Source organism: Crassostrea angulata, chromosome 7 (assembly GCF_025612915.1).
Source record: "Crassostrea angulata isolate pt1a10 chromosome 7, ASM2561291v2, whole genome shotgun sequence".
Classification (NCBI taxonomy): Eukaryota; Metazoa; Mollusca; class Bivalvia; order Ostreida; family Ostreidae; genus Magallana; species Magallana angulata.
The window spans coordinates 42,662,576-42,684,311 of NC_069117.1; the positions used below are offsets into that span (position 1 = coordinate 42,662,576).

Below are 21,736 nucleotides of genomic sequence, written 5' to 3' on the forward strand. Positions count from 1 at the left end.
AATTTCAAACTCTGTTACTTGCTTGTAACTCAATTTTTGATTTTCAAATTTTGACAAAGCATTGAAAAATACCTATATTAACCATTCTTAACATTGAAAATCGAAAAATAAAATGTGAGAAGTTTGAGCTCAAATCGTGTGTAAGTCCCTTTAAAAGAGTTTCCGAAATAAAATGTTTAATTATGAAAACTTCAAATCCAGAAGTTTCGTTAAAACCTCCAAAACTTACCTCTATATATGTAATTTGAATAGCTAAAAAATAATGTTTATTGTTCCCTGTGCCACCCCCACCCCCCCCCCCCCCCCCCCCCACTGTCTTTTTCTTTTTATTCTCTCTTTAGCAAATAGAGATTTTTAGATTTATAACTTCCTGTTAAACTCTTCCACGAAATAAAAAAAATACCTAGTTTTTCTTTTGGTTCCGTTGAAAGAAAATAACAGTTAAATTCCCTAGCTTATTTCACCTCAGGGACATTCTTATTCGTTAAATACCTCATGTATGAATTACAAAGAATTGGTTTATATATAAAAATAGTTGTTTGAGATGTTGAATAGATAATGCATTTAAAAGCTAAATATTTATGTAACAAGAGACATATCGGCCAAATCGCTCGCCTAAGCACATTGCAGATTGCTTTTTGTAGCAATCTACTTGGAGCGGATCAAAGATCTAATTTCAATTAGATTGCTCTCTCTCTCTTTCTCTCTCTCTCTCGTTCGTTATATTCGTATGGTAAATTTAGTACAAAAGGGGTCCATTATCGGTCTATGGTTTTTGGTTGCTTTGACTATTTAAGAAATGACCTCAATGTCTACCCAAGTTATACGAGTATCTTTATAATCCGCGAAGCGAAGCGGATTATAATCAAAGAAAAATGTTTTATGTCTTCAAAAAATATCACATATGACTCTTACTCTAATATGTAAAGTAAGTCATAGACTGTCGTGTTAGGCGCGTTTTTATCGAGACTATAATATATTCGGAAAATTTCGGAATTTTTCATTCTTTTCAAAACAATGAATCGGGATCGGTATGCGGGATATGCTAAAGACCTGAAATACAAAATGATATATTTGAATATCTATGTGCTGCGTCAAATAAAATGACTTTATGTGTGTATTTATTAATTTGTCATCTGCAATGCGGTAGAAAAATATCATGAAATGACATCCAAATCAATTATTTAAGCAAAAATAGGAAAACACTGAAAATTTGAATTGACATGAAAATTTGAGCTAACCTGATTTATTTTTTATTCTTTTGAGAACCTTGTGTAACTAAATACCCATGATTATCTTCATAAACTGAAGTGTAGATACATGTAAGATTTATAATTCCATTTAGGAAAAAAATTATCCGGCCTTTTTTTAACAGATTCTACCGGATGAGCATGATCTTACATGCACCTTTAAAATAATCCATTTCTATTTTATTACGTGGCCCCTTGAAATCATATAAACTAATGCATTAAGTTTTAATTCAATACAATTCAACATCAAAATATCAAATTAGTTTGAAATACATAATCTTCAAGAAAATAAAGATGAGTTGATACTTCATACTATGGCAATGATCATACAATTACCATAAGAAATGCTTTCAGTAACGAACTCGATTCTTAATCATTAATAATAGTAAAATGTTAAACTTCAAAACATGTGGCTGAAAATATATTAAAATTAACCATAAAAATTAGAACAACCAACTCGTTATTTTCTTCTTTGTGGTGTTTTTGTTATGTTAACAACCAATTGTGATTTACACAACGATTACATTTTTGCGGCCCATTTGACGCTTGCTTCAATATTATTTCTGGCGTGCGACCAGTTCTCGCCGAGTACCATTTCTCGCCAGTACATTGTGACGTCATTTTATCAACACATAAAATTATAAACGAAAAATGTATAGTCATTAGTATTCTACATTAAACATATAAACGATGCTAAAAATATTAAAGGCTTATTAAACCAAGAAATAATTTAAAAATATTTTCAAATGCGAAATAACGTGTAAAATATAAACGTAACATATTTCCAATCCATACTGAAGAGAAATATACACTGAATGTAGACATGTATCCTGTTTTTCTCCTCTAATAGAATCTGATTTCGTGATCAATATGATAGTACCCCGATTCAGTTTTAGGTTTCTGCATTGAACACAGCTGAATACTTTCTATCGTTTGTCGTCCAAAGTATGTGGATTGCATCCCATCATAGCATGAGGGATCAATTGTCTGCGAGTCTGCAATGAATCAAAATAAAGATTATTGAGATTGTGTATGATTAATAAGCTACGTGTAAGGTAACGGAGTAATACGCAATTGATGCTTATCATACATGTATATATCATTATTGTTCATAACACATCCTACTGCTACATATAAAACCTTTTTAAAACTACAAAAAGGTCTTTTTGTATGAGTACATAAATACGTTAAAGTTTGAAGTAGTTTCCCCTATGTGGGTCATGAATTACAGAATGGTAGAAGCCTGGAACATTTCATTGTTGTATAAAAAGGTTGTATTGCATTTAAGGTATCCGATCCATAATAGCCTCAGATTCAATGAATTTGTGTGCATAACAGATATGTATCGGCTTAACACTCAGTATACTTGAACATAATGTTCCTATTTAAGTATCAATATGTAAGTGTGGAATGTGTCCTAATTAATGACCTTTTCCTTTTTTTGAAGAGTTGTCCCCCTTCGCTTTTATTCTATAAAAATTAATTCTACAAAAATCGACATGGTATAAAATTCATTTCAATAGTTTTTGTTTTCCTATTGATAAAATACATCTTTCCACCAAAGAGTTTTTTAATACTCCTAGTAATTACTTTTTTATCTTAAAAAATGCGCTTGTCTCCATAGACCTTAATGCAATCTTCATTAATTAATTACTGCTTAGTTAATAATATTTTTGAAAATTTCTCTCGGTTAATCTTTTTCTACTCTTAAATGCTTTAAATGAATATCAAAGTATTAAATACATTATGAATATTCAAGGTTGGAAAAATTTGGTCCTAATATGGATCGGATACCTTATTAAATAAAAATCATATTGATTGAATTATACATCGACGTTTGAATAGAATTTATGCATAATCAGCGCAATACACCCGATTCTTTTTACAGCTTACTGCGTTTGGGAATCTTGCAAATGGTGACATGTGGTGAAAATCTGTCATCTGTGGTCCGAATGCCGTCCCTAGAGAGCGACCCTCTTACGTTATCCGTAAGAACTAAATATAAGGCATGGAAAATTCTTTTAGTAATAACATAAAGCTACTTTCAAGACATTTCATAAAGAAAAACATTAAAAGAAATCTTGACACAACTATTGTGTCCTTCATTTTAGGACACGTTTTTGTTTTTTTAAATTACCTACTCCAGTATGGCCTTTTCAAATATCTGAATTTAAAAAAGAATGATAAACCTTTAGTTGATAAACTGTTCCAATTGAACGACGTAACAACACAAGTTACACTGGACACTTTTGACGATTCGATAGGCGAAGGATAAGATCAATAGTATTCCCGAACTATTAATCTTCCGAGTTTGTAAGTCACGAAAACGCTCTCCAAAAGCTATCAAGTAACGAAGGAAGTTGTAGTTTATTTGGTAATCAAGATATTTCCGAATTGTATTACGTCTCGCACAGTGGAAATACATGTATTTTTTGTTCTGCAATGATCGCTACATAGGCGTCAGAACCCGGGGTGGTAGCCCCCCTCCCCACTTCTTCTGCAAACTTTAACAGAACCATACCCCGCCCCGATTTTTTTCTTATCAAGATTTTTTATAAGTCTAGCCCCCCCCCCCCTTTCCATTTTTGTTCTGACGCCACAGCTCTACCTCCTTAACCCGCATGGATCATCAAAGAAAGCATTCTATTGTTTATTTACATCTTTCTTTTATTGTAAATTAATGAATTGGCACGAACCTTGTTTACATGACAAAGAATTGTGAGCCTTGTATCTGGCTCATATCTCTAACCCTGACTCTCAATTTTCACATGATCATAAGAAATACATTCCTAAAGCATTGTAACTAATAAAAACAGTAAAATTGAATTTTGACCCAAATCGTGACCATGGCCTTTTATAGCAAATTAATGAATTAATCGTAAAGAGTAAATGATATTGACTAAATTATTGTTAAACTATCATAATAATGTACATCAGTACGTTAGATAAAAGAAATAGTCAAGTCTTTTTTATGGAAGTTTGAGTCTGACTTCATCGTGATTATTTCGTGCAGTCAGTGATTTTTCTTAGGTTGCTGAAGGTTTCAGCCGATCGATAAACTGGTAAGAACTGGATTCTGTAGACTTCAACCCTGTCAATTTATATATTAAAATTAATTTCTGTAAGAAAAAGAGGGTTTAACATGGATGTAAATATTAAAATAAAACGTTGTCTTTTTAAAGGTGATAGGGATATATGTGTATGGTAATTTTTTGTTTGATTTAGAGTTGTAAAAATCACAATCTTGTTTTATACAGTCGCGCAAAAATGTCCTACTTCATGATGTTTCTCGTTTTATTTTCATTCGTTTGGATCCATCAATATTATATCATTTTTATTTATCTATTTATTTTTCTATCAATGTACATACTGATATATGTTTTTCATCGGCGCAAGTTCACTGTTGATGTCTGATTTTAAACTTTTTGAGTTTATATACAGAATCTATCAACAAGTATATCCATTAAGCTTGTTTACGCTCGGATCTAGAAAGGGGTGAGGCAGACCCTCCTCCCCCTAAAAAATTCAAAGTTATTAATAGTCCTCGCCCCAAACCTATATATCCATCGGACCACACCCCTACCCTTGGATTTGCGCATAAGACCTACATATAAACTTTGGTGTATATATTTACTTTTGAGGTCCTCTAGCCCCTCGCTGTCGTCCAGTGCCGCAAACAAGACTTTATCATTAGAATGTCCTAACTTTGAAACAGTAAGACGTGGGGGAACAAAGTTTTCTGACCTCAACCGTGTTTGGAATCTGTCCAGGGCAGCCTTACACCTATATAAATAAACAAAATCTGTTAAAATACTAAGTCCAGATACACAAAGTTTTTATTCATTTTATTTCTACCTTTACACATGTAAGTCAACTCCGTATTTCAAAAAAAATAAAAGCTTTGATAATTAACATCATATATATATATATATATATATATATATATATATATATATATATATATATATATATATATATGTATGGAAAATTATAATCGACTGAGTTTGTGGAAGAGCTCTGGGGCATTTTTTTTTTTGTCTTTAGCAAAATGAAATTCTAGCAGGCATGTAGCAAACGTGAAAATGTAAATGTACCGGCTCTTTATCATCATATAAAAATATAAACGATTAATGAAGTATATTGGCCATGTCAGGTCACTTAAGAACGAGGGATGGATGGGTATCGCCATTTTGACATATTTAATCTCACTTAAGAGCGTAAGGGATTAATATAAAAATGTAGGGAAAACGAAGTTTTAAAGTTTATACATATACGGAACATTTCTTTCTTAAATAAGAGAGAGAGAGAGAGAGAGAGAGAGAGAGAGAGAGAGGTTACTTTGAAACACTCCGCGCGTCATCAAAATAGTAAAGACCAAGCGTCAGGTGAAGCGTTTCTATTGATTCCATTCTGGAGGAAAGACTTCCATCCCTTGCTTGTATTGTCTCCTGAATCGTCCTGATATTCTGTTTGATCTAGAAAAATTCACAGGGGCAGGCTCAAACCCTGGACGTTCCCGATGCCCCCACTTGTAGCGACTTATCATTTAACAGGAGCATCGATTACAAAGACTTAATTACATTATGAAAAAGAATTAATTTGTTAAATAAAATTAAATAGAGCACTGTCAGTAGTCATAATTTTTCCCGAAAGTGTTGCACATAAAAATAAAGTATAAAAGAAATAGAATGCGATGATTTTTTTTTTCTTTACCTGCAACGTTATTTATATAGAGCAATGTAAATTATATCGGAAACCTTCTTATCAACTAGTATAAGACCATAGAATGAATTTTAAATTGGTTACACAGAAAAATATAGATATTCCACGGATTTTAGAGGGATGAATTCTCATTAATGTAAGAAACCGCCTCCTTGAAGCAAAGTTTTTTTGATGAAAACATCACTGGGTTGGAAGTTTTCTTCAAAGGTTTTATTTCAGATTTTTGTTTGTAAGAGGCATGATTTTTAAAATCAAACTTTAAGGGGGAAAAATGAATACTATATGAATAGAATATAGGTTTCTATTAGCAAAAAATAAATAAAATAAAATAAAAACATAACAAAAACAAGATACAAAGAAGAAGAAAACTGTCATTAATTGATAAATTTCACCCCAAAGTGAGTATTTCATTAAAATAATTGTTTTGGTTGTTTGTCTTCTTTTGTACTTTACTTATATAAATATATTTTTTAGATGAAAGGACACGCTGTTTTAGAGTGACTTAAACACGATTTGAGATCAAAATGTTAATTTTTTATTTCCTATGTGTAAAATGGTATAATTCTTACAACTTTACTTAATGTTAGAAGTCAGGTTATAAAAGGGATACAGAGATTTAAAAAATTCATTGTTTTATAAACAATACTTGTTTACAAACAGCGTAAAGAATGGAATTACTATTTAATCGACAAACTGATTTGATGTGTTCATAAATGCAGCAGTAATATTATTAACAGAAGAAAGCAAAATTCATTTGAAACTAATACCAATAAAACACATGTGTAAACAATAACAATGCTCGAGCTTTGTTTACAAAACGAAGAATTTTAAACTCCGTTTCTTGCTTATAACTCAATATTTGACTTTCAAGTGTTGATAAAGCAATAAAAATATCTTATTCTTAACATCAAAAATGGGAAAATATTATAAAATTTGAAATTTTGAGCTCAAATCGTGTCAAGTCCCTTTCAAAGAGTTTCAGAAATAAAATGTTTGATATCAAAAAATCAAATACCCCCCCCCCCAAAAAAAACCCCGCAAAAACAAAAAAACCCCACAAAAAACTTACCTCTTTATCTGTTATTTGAATAGCTAAAAAATAATTAAGTTTACGTGGTCCCTGTGCCATTTCCCCCACTGTTCTTTTCTTTATATTCTCTCTTAGCAAACTTTTCAGATTTATAACTTCCTGTAAAACTCTTCCACAAAATAAAAAAAACTAGTTTTTCTTTCGGTTCCGTTGAATTAGGTGAATTTCTTATTCGTTAAATACCTCAGGTATGAATTATAAAGAATGGGTTTACATATTATCTAAACTAGTTTTTCGAGATGTTGAAAAAATAATACATTTAAAAGCCACACATTTAACAAGAGGCACATGGGCCAAATCGCTAACCTAAAAACAATGTCCCTTCGATCTACTTGAAATTAGATACTAGTGTCTTTTATTAATTTTCAATCTAAAGTAATGATTACACGACAAATTAATTTGTCATGTAATCATTTTCAACTTTAGATTGAAAATTAATAAAAGACACTAGTATTTGATCCACTCCAAGTACATTTAAATCGCTTTTTGTAGCGAACTGCTTGGAGCAGATCAAAGATCTAATTTCAATTTAGATTGCTCTCTCTCTCTCTGTCTCTGTCTCTCTCTCTCTCTCTCTCTCTCGTCATTCGTATGGTAAATTTAGTTCAGAAGGAGTCCATAATTGGTGTATGGATTTTGGCTGCTTGGACTATTCAAATATGCTTAACATGTTTCAAATTTGTTGAAACCTAGATGCTTTGCAATGATACAAATTCAAGTTGCTTACGGAGTCCAGATGATCAACATACACCAGATCCATCTCACATCTTATATTATTTTTCTTTAAGGTAGAAACTATTATTTAGTGAAGAAAAATTCCATATATTTCAACTTAATTTTAAGGACCCATTGCAGATAACAAAAGAAATGACCTACAGGGAAGATGGATTTCCGGGAAAAATTCACTTTTTAAAATCAGTGTGTTTGTTATTTTTTATCGTACATATTTCTAAATTTTTCGAATTTGCATGATGAACCTATCATATAGCTCTTGCATTTTTATTATTTATCTTCAAAATTGGCGAAAACAGCATTTTCTCAGTAAAATAGTATATTTCTGCACGGTTTTTGGCCTAGATATCTTTCAGGACCGGTGTTATATAGTGCCTTTTCCCCTTAGCCATCTTTCCCCCCGGAAAAATGGCTATATAGCAGTTCTTCCCCCCCGGAAAAGTGGCTATATAGCAGTTTTTCCCCCACGGAAAGCTGACTATATAGTGGATTTTCCCCCATTTTTACTTTCCGGCCATGTTTATTGCGGACCATTCGTGACAATAATTTGCAATAACTGATATGATATCAATTTCTCACAAAAAAGGATAATTATGGCATTTATTAATACATAGAATAAAATACATGGTTTTCCAACCCTAAATATGAACTAAGGCATGCGCCTTCATAACATGCAAGTGTCATCATCGTTTATTTCACCTGTTCTGACCCCTTTTTGGAACACCTTTCACACGGATTTCGGCGGAATACCTCGAATCTTTTTCATCTAATCGATGCTTACCTACAGTTTTGACTTCGACGTTATGAACACGTGAGAACACATTTGAGTGAAAATACGCCGGTTTGGAAATCCAATTTCCCAACGTATTACCATCAAAGTATAAGCTTCTCCCAGGAAACTAACTGACCAATCTTGACTTAATTTCGTAGAGGAAGGGAATAAAAAGTGGAAATGTATTACTCCGTTCGTCCAAAACGCTATCAATTTTAAATAAATACCGTTAGAATTGACGATCTTAAAAACAGTTATATATTTCTTCTTCTAAATATCAAACGGGGGACAGGATGCAATGATATGATGAGAAACTGAAATGTTTTAGTTTTACTTTGATTGATGGGGTTCTAAATTATGGTTAAGGGGTATTTTAATTATGTATTAAAAGCATGTGTAAAGTTAGTGTTTACAATTTCGTTTTAAAGTTACGCATATTCATATTTTAAGCACATTTCTACGAAACGCGAGATATTATGATGTAAACATTTTAAAAAACAATGAAATGTCTTCACAACCAGAACAATGTCGGTATCTTTGCTGGTTACTTTGGAAAATGTGAAATGGAGCCTGATTATATTGTCACTCACTATTTGCTAATTTTTCCACTTTAAAGTTTGCAAATTGATTTATAAATATAAAATTTTGAAAACGATGCTATATAAATCAAGATATACGATTCAATTACCTAACAAAATCATACTATTTGTTTCATATTTTTGCAATAAAGATTTACCTGTGTACCATATTATTTCTTCGAACAATTAAACAAGGGTAATTTTAAAAAAAACCAAACAAACAAACAAAAAACAACCAACACATATATTGTGATAAGCTGATTTTTTTTTATTAATATAAGCTTGTTCTTCTAATCAACTAACAAGTAAAAAAGTCGTATATGCGCTTAGGTTGGTTATTTATTTTTGATTTTCAGTTTCTCCTTTTATGAATAAAAGTTCATTGATTTATTCATCTAATTATTTATTATATCATTAGTCATTTTATCAATTGATTAAATGTTTTGAAGAATAATGAATTTTACCCGCGTACCTTTTTAAAAAATTTTGTTCGTTAATTTAAAAAAAAGCAGCAGAATCAAACGTAATTTTCAATCATTTTGATAAAGAAATATATGAGTGAGTGTGTATTTCTAAATGATGTTTTTACTTTTAAATGACCGTAAAAATATGTTCATGTGGTCATCTATAGTTTTTGAGATATGGGGCCCTAAAAAATACATATTCTTTATAATTGGATTTCAAACATCGGGCTCGAAAACAACAAAGGCTCCTACCCTGCATGGGGGCTTAAATTTTCGGTATCATCTACTAGTGGTATACCACTATCACTGTGAAAATATGGTTAATTGGTCATCTCTAGAATTTGAGATTCGGGTCATCACTTATAGAACACTATTCAATCATTATAATGGGGTTTTAAACATTGGGCCCTGAAACTTCAAGGGCCCCTACCCTGAGGGCTGAAATTTTCAGAGTCATCTTCAAGTGGTAAACCACTGCCACGATAAAAATATGGTGATATGGTCATCTCTAATTTATGAAACATTGGACCCTAAAGAATATGCACTATAATTATTATAATAGGATTTTAAAATCGGGCTTTGAAACATCGGAAACCAAATTTCTCTAAAACAGAGGTTTAGCCTGGATGAAATTTTCACAAACAGACAAACAGTCTGATAAATTTATCAAGAAATTCTTAAAACATTCTCGTTTAATACAATTTCAGAACACAGAATTATGCATATAAGTGTATAACTTGTAAAACTTTTTTCAATAAATTACCTAAATTAAGTTCTATGTGTAATTCCATTACACACATGTTCAACTTTTAACATTGTCTATAAAAACAATAAATCGGCAAAACGAAACCTGTACAGATGAATGCAGATATACATGTATGCAACCTGAAAGTGTAGAAACATTGATTTTAATCCTTACTGGATTTCCATAAATATTTTTTATAAAATCTGAACCAAAAACGTGAGGGAGAAACCCTACTGTGGGGGAAAAGCTACTATATAGTAGCTTTTCCCCCCGGGGGGGGGGGGGGAGGCTACTATATAGTAGGTTTTCCGGGGGAAAAAGCTACTATGGGGGAAAACTGCTATACAACACCGGCCCATGCCCCTAAAACAATCTTAGATATTTTGATAGGTTTTGTTCCAAGGGTCGAATTTTGCCAAAAAATAAAAAATAAAAAAATATAAAAACGATAAAAATATCGATCGGAAACTGATTTCTACCATAATGGCCTATATTTACAACTGAAAGTCTATATATGTCCTAGATAGCTCAGTAGCTTAAAGCGCTGGCCATATCATACTTGATGCTTTTTGTGCCCGGGTTCAATTCAATCTGTGAGCATACTTTTTCTTTTTAAAATTAACGGCATTTGTAAACACTGTTTAGTTTTTCATGCAGAATTGTGCATTTTGAATATTAAACGATCTTTTTTCTTAATTGCACACTTGCTCTTTGAATTAAAGATATCGATGGAAAATGTACATACTTCACAACATGTAAAAGCAATCAACCGGAAATATACCCTAGTGTAAGCACGCTTTGTTTGAGAACAAGAATCATTTACTCTGTGTTACTCGAGACAGGTGCCAAGTAAAATCAAAGTACTGAAGTGAGTTGATTTTATCGATTATTATTTATTTTAAAATCAACGATATGTTATTTTGCATAGCATGTAGTTTCTTATATGTATTTGAATTGCGCACATTTTTTATAATATGAATTCATAGACTTTTTCGACAATAATTTCGAGAAAACCCCATATGAATCATGTTGTGTAATACATAAAGATAGAATTAATTCCATAAATCTTCGTATCTGTAATCGAAATATTTCTGAGAAATTGTATGGATCCAAGCAATATTGAACTCTAGTCTAGATAAACCAGAAACTATGCTGTATCCGTTAATCTCCGACAAGCAAGAGAGACTCTCTGCTTTCGGAGATATACGGAAACAGCCGAGCGTCTGGTTGAATTAGACTATATTGAACTCTGGGGTAGTAATACATACGACTACCAAAAATGTCTAAATTCTTCGTACTGTTTGAAATCTGACAATTTTGAAAGTATCTATAAATAAGTGTCCTTGAAAAACAATGCCTCAGAATACATTACATCGAATTTATTGATTATTTTCTACAACTAAGTCTTGTCAGCGGTGGTGACGACTGGTGCTTACCGGTAAGTCCAAACACTGTTTCACTTCCGGTTTGCCCGGGTAACTGCATAGGAGAGCTGATTAAAATCAACTTCCCAAAAATCATGCCGAGCTTGAAACTGTTGCGTTTGTCTTTCCAGAACATCTATAGTAAATAGTGTGAGAAGTACTGCAAAGTAGATGCAGTTCGTTCTTTGCAAAGAACGTGTGCAGTGGTGACTTTTTAAACCAAAAATGCAGGAGGAAAGTTTATGGATTTTAAAAAAAATGGGGATGGGTCAGTTACTAATTTTCGTCTCCTTGCCATTCCGGCTCAGGTACGTCCCCCTATACAAAGTATGCAGCTGTTAATACAGAAAAGTGTTCAGTTGAATGTACAGTGAATAATGACAGTGTTCAAACGCCTCGTAAAATCCTTCTACATCTACAAACATCATGTATCCTGTTATTTCTGTTGTAAAAACTAAGGCGACGTGCATCATTTGTCGCAAGGAGTCAAAGGGTTTCCGACCTTTGAAATCGCGTCACGCGAGACTTTTCATAGTTCTCATATGTCCTTGGTTGTAAATAAACGCATAATAATTAGAATATCGTATTATAGAATGTAAACTGAAAACAAAACTAAAAAAAAAATTCATAAATCATACTACTCGGACAACGACTGTAAAACTTTTTTTCAATCACTATACATTATGAGAACTAGAGCCCAATAGTCTACTGTGTATCGCCTAAAATCAAGATGTGGAACGGAAATTGATATGCTTTTTGTAAAGCTAGAAACCAATACCGGCCCTTTAAGTCAGGTCTAATGTTAGATTAAAGTATTCCTTTGTACGATTCATTATAATCAATGTTGTCAATGTATATGGAACAGCCACGAATAGCGCTGTTTAAATAAATTTTTCATGTTTCATTTAGTCATCAGTATTCAACAATATACATATAAACGAGGCTAAAAAATTTAAAGGCTTATTAAACCAAGCAATAATTTTAAAATCTTTTCAAATGCGGAATAACGTGTAAAAATATAAACGTCACAGATTTCCAATCCCTACCGAAGGGAAATATATATACACTGAATGTAGATATGTATCCTGTTTTTCTCCTCTAATAGAATCTGATTTCGTGATCAATATGATAGTACCCCGATTCAGTTTTGGGTTTCTGCATTGAACACAGCTGAATACTTTCTATCGTTTGTCTTCCAAAGTATGTGGATTGCATCCCATCATAGCATGAGGGATCAATTGTCTTCGAGCCTACAATGGACCAAAATAAAGTTTATTTGATTGTGTATAATTAATAATTTACATGTATAATATAGGGAACAACCTTAATACGCAGATGATGCTTATCATAAATGTATCTGTATATATCATTATTGTTCATAACACATCCCCTTGCTACATATAAAACCCTTTTAAAGCTACAACAAGATCTTTTTGTATCATATACAGTTAAAAGTACATAAATATGTTCAAGTTTTGATTAGTTTCCTCTATGTTGGTCATAAATTTACAGAATGGTAGTAGGCTGGAAGGAGTCGTGATTTTTTTTTTACATTTTCTTGTTGTATAATAAGGTTGCATTGCATTTAGATAAAATTTATATTGATTGGATTATGCATCGACGTTTGAATGGAATATATGCATTATCAGCACAATATACCCCATTTTTTTTTATAAGCTTACTGTTTCTGGGAATCTTGCAGATGGTGACATGTGGTGAAAACCTGTTATCTGTGGTCCGAATGCCGTCCCTAGAGAGCGACCCTCTTACGTCATCCGTAAGAACTAAATATAAAGACCGTCACATTTAATGCATGGAAAATTCTTTTAGTGATAAAATAGAGCTAGTTTTACGACATTTCATTTAGAAAAACAATAAAAGAAATCTTGACACAACTATTGTGTCCTTCATCTTAGGGCACGAGTTTTTTATTTTAAATTACCTACTCCAGTATGGCCTTTTCAAATTTCTGAATTCAAAAAAGAAAGATAAATCTATATAGTTGATAAACTGTTCCAACTGAACGACGTAACCACATAACGTTAAGTTACACTGGACACTTTTGACGATTCGACGGGCGAAGGCGAAGATCGATAGTACTCACGAACTATGATCTATCAATCTTCCGAGTTCGTAAGTCACGAAAACGCTGCTTTCCTCTCCAGACCTCCCCCCCCCCCCCCCTGGAAATGTCAAATTTATTAAATTTACATAATAAATATCCCGAAAATAGGCCTCGCTCCTCACGGCCAACCTAAATATCACTTTGATCCCACCCCCACCCCCCTCCTTTGAAAAAAATCTTGATCCGTGCAGGAGACTTATTTTAAACTTTGGTGTATCTATTTACTTTTTAAGTCTTCTAGCCCCTCGTTGTCTTCCAGTGCCGCGAACAAGACTTTATTATAAAAATGGCCCAACTTTAAAACAGTAAGACGTGGGGGAGCAAAGTTTTCTGACCTCAACTGTCCGTGGAATCTGTCCAGGGCAGCCTTACACCTATATATAAGTAAATAAAATACGAAGCCGAAATGAAGTTTTTCTTCATTTTCTTTTTATACATACATGCATGTAAATAAATTACGTGACTTAAGATTTAAATTGATAATTAATATCATAGTATGGGGGATTAATATGGCCTGAGTTTGTGGGAGAGCTTTTGGGTATTTCCTTATTGTCTTTATAGTAAAACTGGATTTTTTAAAAGCAGGCATGTAACAAATGATAAAGGGGAAATGTACCTGTTCATTATCATTTATAGGAAATAAACGTTTAATGAAGTCAATTGGCCATCCACTTTTTGCCAGGTCACTTGAGAACAAGGGCTTGATGGGTATTGCCATTTTTGACATATTTGATATCTGTCATGTTGTAAATTTTGAATTTACCGGATGGCAGTAAATACAAAATTTACAAGTTGTCGTGTTGTAAATTTTAATTTACTGCCACCCAGAAAATTCAAAATTTACAACATGACATATATTTGAAGAGTTTTACATAAAAATGAAGGAAAAAATGAAATTTTAAAGCTAAATATTAGGAACATTTCTTTGCTAAAGAGAGAGAGAGAGAGAGAGAGAGAGAGAGAGAGAGAGAGAGAGAGAGAGAGAGAGAGAGAGAGATTACCGTGAAACACTCCGTGCATCTTTGAAATAGTAGAGACCCAGCGTCAGATGAAGTGTCTCTACTGATTCCATCATGGAGGATAGACTTCTATCCCTCGCTTGCACTGTCTTCTGAATCGCCCTGACATTTTGTTTGATCTACAAAAATCCACAGGGGCTAGCTCAGACTCTCCACATCCCCGATGCTCCCACGCGACATAATACCGTTTATCCGGTAATTTTCGCGATGATTCAATTCATGCTTTTTTCGTGATCACTTTTTCATCGCAAATTAATCAGTACCCAGAAATTATATCCGGCATTGTGTGGTGTAGTTAACTTTCAAAATTACAAAAAAGAAATTACTGACACAAATATTTTTTCCCGCTATTTTTGCCAAATTTGTGATACGTGAAAAAAAACCTCCGGATATACGGTATATTGCAAGTTAGCGGGAGCATCGATTATTTTAATCATTTTTGCAGGGAGTGGTTACATAGCCTACATTTCGACAAAAAATTATTTAGTTTTACGAAAATAAATACAGCCCTGTCACTAATACAAAAAATCCCAAAAACATGAATACCCCAAAAACATGTAATTCTATCGATATCAAAAGAAAAAAGAAAAAGAAAATTCTGATCAAAAAATTTTTTTGGAAAGACAAACTTACAGATTCGTATTCAACGCTGCGACCCATTGCGCTACGCCATTAGGTAACAATTTTGGGAGAAAAACATTTTATGAAATTGTCATGTTGTAAATTTTTAATTTACAGGGTGGCAGTAAATACAAAATTTACCAATATGGAGGTGGGCCATACCACCTAGAGTTTCTTCATACCTCATTGTGTCTAGTTCAGTCGAGTTGACCGAATATTTGAGAACGACATCTTTGATTAGGTTCGAATCCAGGAACGTTTGGTATTTTTTGGTATGATTTTTTAAATCGAATGAAAAAGAAATGTAACGAAAATACTGAAATTAATGAATGTCTGAATAAAGTTATTTTTCAATCTTATATTTGGCATGTGTGCTTAATTTTGTCTAACGTTACTTACTTAGTAAGAACCTTCTTATAAGCATGAATTTTAACGAGAAATTTCAAAACAACGCACGCATCAATGAAGAAAGTTAGTGGGTCATTTTTATAAAGAAAATTTATCATTTTCAAGATACATGTATATGTCATTAAAATCAAAAGTTCGTACAAAAAAGTATGGATTATCGACGATTTAATTATATAGGTAGATGAAAATACTAGTACATGCTGACAACTTTAATCCACGTGTTTATGTAAACTAATTAGCGGTTATTTATATACGCAATGATTATAATTGCAATCAAGAGCTAATCAGATTTTTTATAAAGGGCCAAAATCAAATTTATTCATGTAGCTCTGAAAAAAAAACCCAACATATTTTAAACATGTTGGCTTGTAGAAATCAAATTCTCTTTTGTAAACATCAAAATACCGAAAATATGGTCATCTACTTGAATGCATCCATAAAGATTGAATGGCGGTTGCCGTGTTCGATAAAAATGCACGCAAAATGTTGTGTACTTTCATATGCAGGACAAATACAGTCATCTAGGTAGCGGTGTCATTACTTAGAGAGGGCTCTTTATGCATAAGAGTATTAAAGGTCCCTTTCACATTAAGGGAATAATTCCGCTTTTTATATTAAGTGTGTCGTAAGCTTTCTCTGTGGAAAGAAATATTATACGCTCTGACTTTATGAGGATGTTATTAATTTTTGTCACTCCACTCCACTATGTGAACGATGAAAATCAACAAATTCTTATTTGATAGATAGAACCCTTTTATCAACAGAAAAGCATTCATTTTGATATTAGTTCCACGCCCCTTACTGATTATTTATATCGAGAAATACATGTATGTAAAATCATTAAAGAGGGGATGAGTATAGACTTATATGTAAAAATCAGATATTTTAATTTTCTTTCGTCACAGAAATAAAACTACTTTATTTTCCTTCGTCACAGAAATAAAATATGATTCCCGCTAAAACATTTTTGTTTAATTAAAATTATTAAATATTTATGAATAAAGAATTGAGCCTAGATGTAAAGCCTTTCAAAGTATATGGCAAAACCCTCAGAGTCATTGCGTGTAAAAAAAACTATATTAATAAAAAAAAAAATGGATTAATTGGCGAATTTCACCACATTATGAGTATTTTGTTTAAAAAAAAATGATTGTTTAGGTTTTTTTTCTAATACATCTTTTTTTTCAATACGATCATCAACTTTATAAAATATGTCAAGGATGAAGAATTTTATTTTAGGTAATTGGTCACGCTGTTTTAAAACAATTTCAGAAATATAAGGTTTTAATAATCAAAACATAAAATCAAAGAAATAGGATTAAAAAAATAACCACCCCAAAATCTCACCTCTTCGTTTGTTATTTGAATAGCAAGAAAATAATTCGGGTTTCTTGTTCCCTGTGCCATTTCCCCCACTGTCCTCCTCTCTTAACAAACTTTTTAGAATAAAATCTAAATGTTAAAATCTTCCACGAAATAAAAACAAGTTTTCCTTTCGGTTCCGTTGAAAGAAAAAAGATAGTTAAATGAGGAAGTATTTACACTCTTTTATCTTTCCCTATTGAGTTCACCTCAGCTAAATTTCTTGTTCGTTAAAAACATAATGTAAAAATTATAAAGAATTGATTTTCACATATCTAAATGAGTCTTTTCAGATGTTGAATAAATAATGAACTAAATGCTAAATATTAGCAATGAATGTTTAACAAGAGGCCAACGGGCTAACTCGCTCACCTGAGATCATTCTAGTGTTCCATTCTAAATAATTGAAACTCTAAACTCAGGTGTAGGGTGGGAAAGAGTAAAATTTAAATGGTTTTTTCTGTTTATTCGTACAGAAAATTTCATACAAGAGGAGCTTCGTTATTGGTCGATGGATCTTGGTTGCTCAGACTATTTAAATATGCTGAACATGATTCAAAGTTGAAAACCTAGATGCTAGTACCAGGTTTTAAAGAGGTATAAAGGGTCCTTTTCCATCATTTCGCCAAATTAAAACCGACGTGTTTGAACGGAAAGTACATGTTACTAAGATACAGGTACATTCACATTATGTCTTAGTCGAAATTTCGGACAAGCCCCTCCTCCCCCCCCCCCCTTCCCAACTTTAAAAAATGATGCTACGGGCCTGTGACTTTAAAAAGGTCTGATGTTTGCAAAACCAATCACCTAAAATAAAATTTTTCATCCTTGAATTATTCTGTATACATGCATCTTTAAACAAAGCTCTTTTTCTAAAGAAGATAAGCATAGTCTAAAAATGGCGACGGAAGCTGGGTGGCCAACATATTCTAGATATGATTAAAGCCATGAACTATTATTTGGTATAGAAAAGTGCCATATATTATGGCTTCAAAATTTGAAAATCCATGTATTACTATCTCTATACCGGGCTCTTTTTTTTTTTATAAGTGTAGACCAAACGAGTCTAATATAGCTATCAACATTCATCCTTCTGAATGATTTTTTTATCATTCAATCAACGTTAAGATAGTTAATGATTGTTGAACAGCATGACCTATCTGTTTCTGCTACCCTTAGTATTTCAAAGACTTTTTTTCATAATAATAGAATACATGTATTTCAAATTTTAAAACAAGAGGCCCATGGGGCCACATCGCTCACCTGAGCAACAATGGGCGTTCAAAAGATATTGTGCCATATGGTCCCTCGGTAGAAAAACAAAAAATAAATATTGTAAAGTATTCGAATTTTACACTTTTTTTGTATACATGTAATCTTTGACATTGTACCTTCATGAAATACTATTTTTTACCAGAATAAGAAAATTCTACGCAAGATATAAAACTAAACATTTGGTAGAGGTATACTGTTAAGTTGTTAACTTCCAAATCCCTATATTTTCGTTCTGCCCCCCCCCCCCCCCCCCCCCACTTTGTAAAGCGATCAAAATATATGAGTGCATATAGGTACATTTTTTTCATCAACTACTCAGTACTTACTAGTTATTGTTTTAAAAAAAAATAATAGTTATTGTTTTTTATTTTAAAAACCCTACATGTATAGATGTGAAGAATAAAATTGTACCTCAATGTGCTCAATTTCTCAAATTAAAAACATTCAAAAATTTTATTTGTCTTCTCCATTATAATTAAATGACTGTTATTTACTTCGCGTACAAACCAGGATAATTTTCCGCTGTGATATTCTTAGGAATAGCGATAATTACTTTATCCCCGCAACAGAAATGTGTCAGAAATATGGAAACTGTTTTAAAGATGTCGTTTTTATTTACTCGTGTCTGAAAAACTATCAAAATTGATGTAGATTTCACATTATTTATTGTATAAAGAGAGGGAGAGTAGATATATACAGAATACTGTGGAATCATTAAATTTCGTGGGGGCCAATTTTCGTGGATGACTTAAATTTTACAGATTCGTGGGGACGTAATTTCGTGTTTTCATATATATCTACAAAAGGGAATATGACTTTATTACCCTAATTCATCAATTCGTGAAGGATGTTATTTCGTGGATGAGAGGTACCCAAGAATTCCACGAAAATTTGAGCCACCACGAAATCTAATGATTTCACAGTATCATTCTTTTATTTTGTTTGTACAAGTATTTAACATACTCTAATTCATAGAGATTTTCTAATGTTCAACCAAAATTTCAGCGTCAATTGTAGAATTATAAGCAAGATACAGAGCTCACAGTTCGCCTAGGTTTGATTCATATTTTGTTCACATGAGTTTATTACATTCAGCTTATGATTTTTAACTTGGTATTTCCTATTCAGCATTTAATATGGAAAAAAAGAATGGCCTAAGATTTTATATTCTTTTATTCACTCAATACCAGTTCACTGGTATTTGAGGTTCAAAATCAGTTTATACAAATGTACACAAACACAGTGAAGGATCACATGTACAGTAGGAGTAATAATGACGAAAAAATGTTAAGTTTACAATACAATAAGATGTTAAAGTTGGTTTCTGAACGAACAGACTTTGAAAATTTTCTCAATAAATATTGACAAATTTTTTACTTTTTTAATCTTTAGTTTTTAAGATCTGTGTACAAACATAGAATTGTGAGCAAATCTCTGTATCTTGCTTATAATTTGAAGCTTAACACTCAAATATGGTTAGTAAATAGAAATTGAAAACAATTAAACACAAGAAACATTCACTATAACAAATAAAGAACACAATTTATTTTTTCGAAATGAATCATATAGATACATGTATATACCTACATATTTCCGTCAGCAATGTCAAACTTTATTTAAATTGAATAAACTCGAGAAAATGCCGAGCATCGCAACAAAACCTATCGCATTAATCTACCATTACGCAAAAGATAATGCCGATCGAATTACCGGTAGAATGAATTGTATTTCATTATTTTTTGATACATCAGATTTTGCTTAATTTGCGCAGGTAAACAGTTAACTGTTTGATTTACCAAAGTCTCTGTTTGATTTGATACGTAAAAATCACGAAATAATACAGACGATTGTTCCCAGGTTACAAGCAGGAATAACGAAAACGAAACGAAAATCGGAACAAGCTAACACCAACGTCATGTGTGAAAACTGTCAACGCATTGAAATATTTAGCCTCAATTTACTTCACAAAATCGGCAACGATATATTTTGCATGTTTCAAAAATTTCCCTTCATACGCGAACTGTTGCACAACAAGCAAATTCATCATAGTCAGATCGACCCTTTTTCTTATAATGTCATGGCTGCTTTAAACAAAGAACCTCGTTTTAGATGTATGGAATACGAGTCTAGGTAAAATGGGTATGCAAACCCGGGCCGTGGCAAAATAAAAGCCAAGGCAGATCGACAATCGTCAATTCCAAATACGCATTATTTTGCAGCAATATTTACAGCGAATACAAATATACTAGTCCATCAAATATCCTGATATTTTAATGAGATTGGCAGATTAATATCTGCCAATCTTTGTTTTGCCCAGACCAAGTCTTGCCTACCCATTTTACCGGATGCCGGATTACCGGATGCCGAACCCGAAGCTATTAAACTGATTGAAACACCCATTTCCTTTATTATTATTTTCGTAATAACTCAAATTTGACACAGAATTAGCACTTAATTTTTGCAATTTATATTTTCCTTCCCATAAGGATAATTTATGCTAAACTACGTTGAATTGGAATCAGTAGTTCTTGAGAAGAAGATTTTTAAAAATGCACCCCCCTTTTTCTACAGTTTCAAGGTTTTCTCCGCTTTGAATACAGATCGGACTTTTATTTTTGCAATTTATATTCGCCCTCACATAAGGATGCTTTGTGCCAAATTTGGTTGAAATTGGATAAGCGGTTTTAGAGAAGAAGTTCAAAATGTAAAAAGTTTACAGACGGACAGACAGACGGACAGACGGACAGACGGACGGACAGACGGACGACGGACAAAATGTGATCAGAATAGCTCACTTGAGCTTTCAGCTCAGGTGAGCTAAAAATGAAATCTCTAAAAATTAAATAAAAATATAATCATGTTTAAATAATAAAAGTTTTTTAAAAAAACTTTCTAGACGTCCACCATACAATGGCCTCTCAATGATCCACCCTGTTAGTATTTAGAAGTGAAGACTCGATGCGCATTTATCTATAGTTACATTAAAAATAACGATCAATTTATCATCACGCCATTTGAATGATAAAGTATGACAGTGAATAAAAGTTTAAATATTTTATATTTTACTCAATGTAAGTGAAAAACAACGAGTGTTTGTGAGTACCAAGGCCCATGTTAACTGTCCTTGACTCCTTGTACAAACAAAAACC

The 21,736-nt window shown here is 32.4% G+C and overlaps 2 protein-coding genes across 2 annotated transcripts; both read right to left on the reverse strand.

The window, feature by feature from the left end:
* Positions 1-932: 932 nt before the first annotated feature.
* Positions 933-7,314, reverse strand: LOC128156963 (A-kinase anchor protein 7-like). Its single transcript, XM_052819305.1, has 5 exons — positions 7,042-7,314; positions 5,589-5,725; positions 4,885-5,033; positions 3,144-3,245; positions 933-2,245 (listed from the first exon to the last, which is right to left on the reverse strand). Exons 1-5 carry the CDS (start codon positions 7,099-7,101, stop codon positions 2,094-2,096), a joined length of 600 nt encoding a protein of 199 aa, XP_052675265.1. The 5' UTR covers positions 7,102-7,314; the 3' UTR covers positions 933-2,093.
* Positions 7,315-11,714: 4,400 nt separating this feature from the next.
* Positions 11,715-17,461, reverse strand: LOC128156961 (A-kinase anchor protein 7-like). Its single transcript, XM_052819304.1, has 5 exons — positions 17,298-17,461; positions 14,904-15,040; positions 14,128-14,276; positions 13,460-13,561; positions 11,715-13,027 (listed from the first exon to the last, which is right to left on the reverse strand). The coding sequence occupies exons 1-5, from the start codon at positions 17,355-17,357 to the stop codon at positions 12,876-12,878; spliced, it is 600 nt and encodes a 199-aa protein (XP_052675264.1). The 5' UTR covers positions 17,358-17,461; the 3' UTR covers positions 11,715-12,875.
* Between the last annotated feature and the right edge of the window lie 4,275 nt (positions 17,462-21,736).

What these genes read in the sequence shown, in the direction of transcription:
- LOC128156963 (XM_052819305.1), bottom strand. Translation starts at nt 7,101, where the DNA reads ATGGCACAGGGACCACGTAAACTTAATTATTTTTTAGCTATTCAAATA. An exon ending in TTCAAATAACAGATAAAGAG is followed by an intron (nt 5,726 to 7,041) that starts GTAAGTTTTTTG and finishes GAATTTTTCTAG; the next exon opens with ATCAAACAGAATATCAGGAC. An exon ending in GACGCGCGGAGTGTTTCAAA is followed by an intron (nt 5,034 to 5,588) that starts GTAACCTCTCTC and finishes TTATTTATATAG; the next exon opens with GTGTAAGGCTGCCCTGGACA.
- LOC128156961 (XM_052819304.1), bottom strand. Translation starts at nt 17,357, where the DNA reads ATGGCACAGGGAACAAGAAACCCGAATTATTTTCTTGCTATTCAAATA. An exon ending in GGGGCTAGAAGACTTAAAAA is followed by an intron (nt 13,562 to 14,127) that starts GTAAATAGATAC and finishes CTTTATATTTAG; the next exon opens with TTCTTACGGATGACGTAAGA. An exon ending in CTGCAAGATTCCCAGAAACA is followed by an intron (nt 13,028 to 13,459) that starts GTAAGCTTATAA and finishes GGTCCATTGTAG; the next exon opens with GCTCGAAGACAATTGATCCC.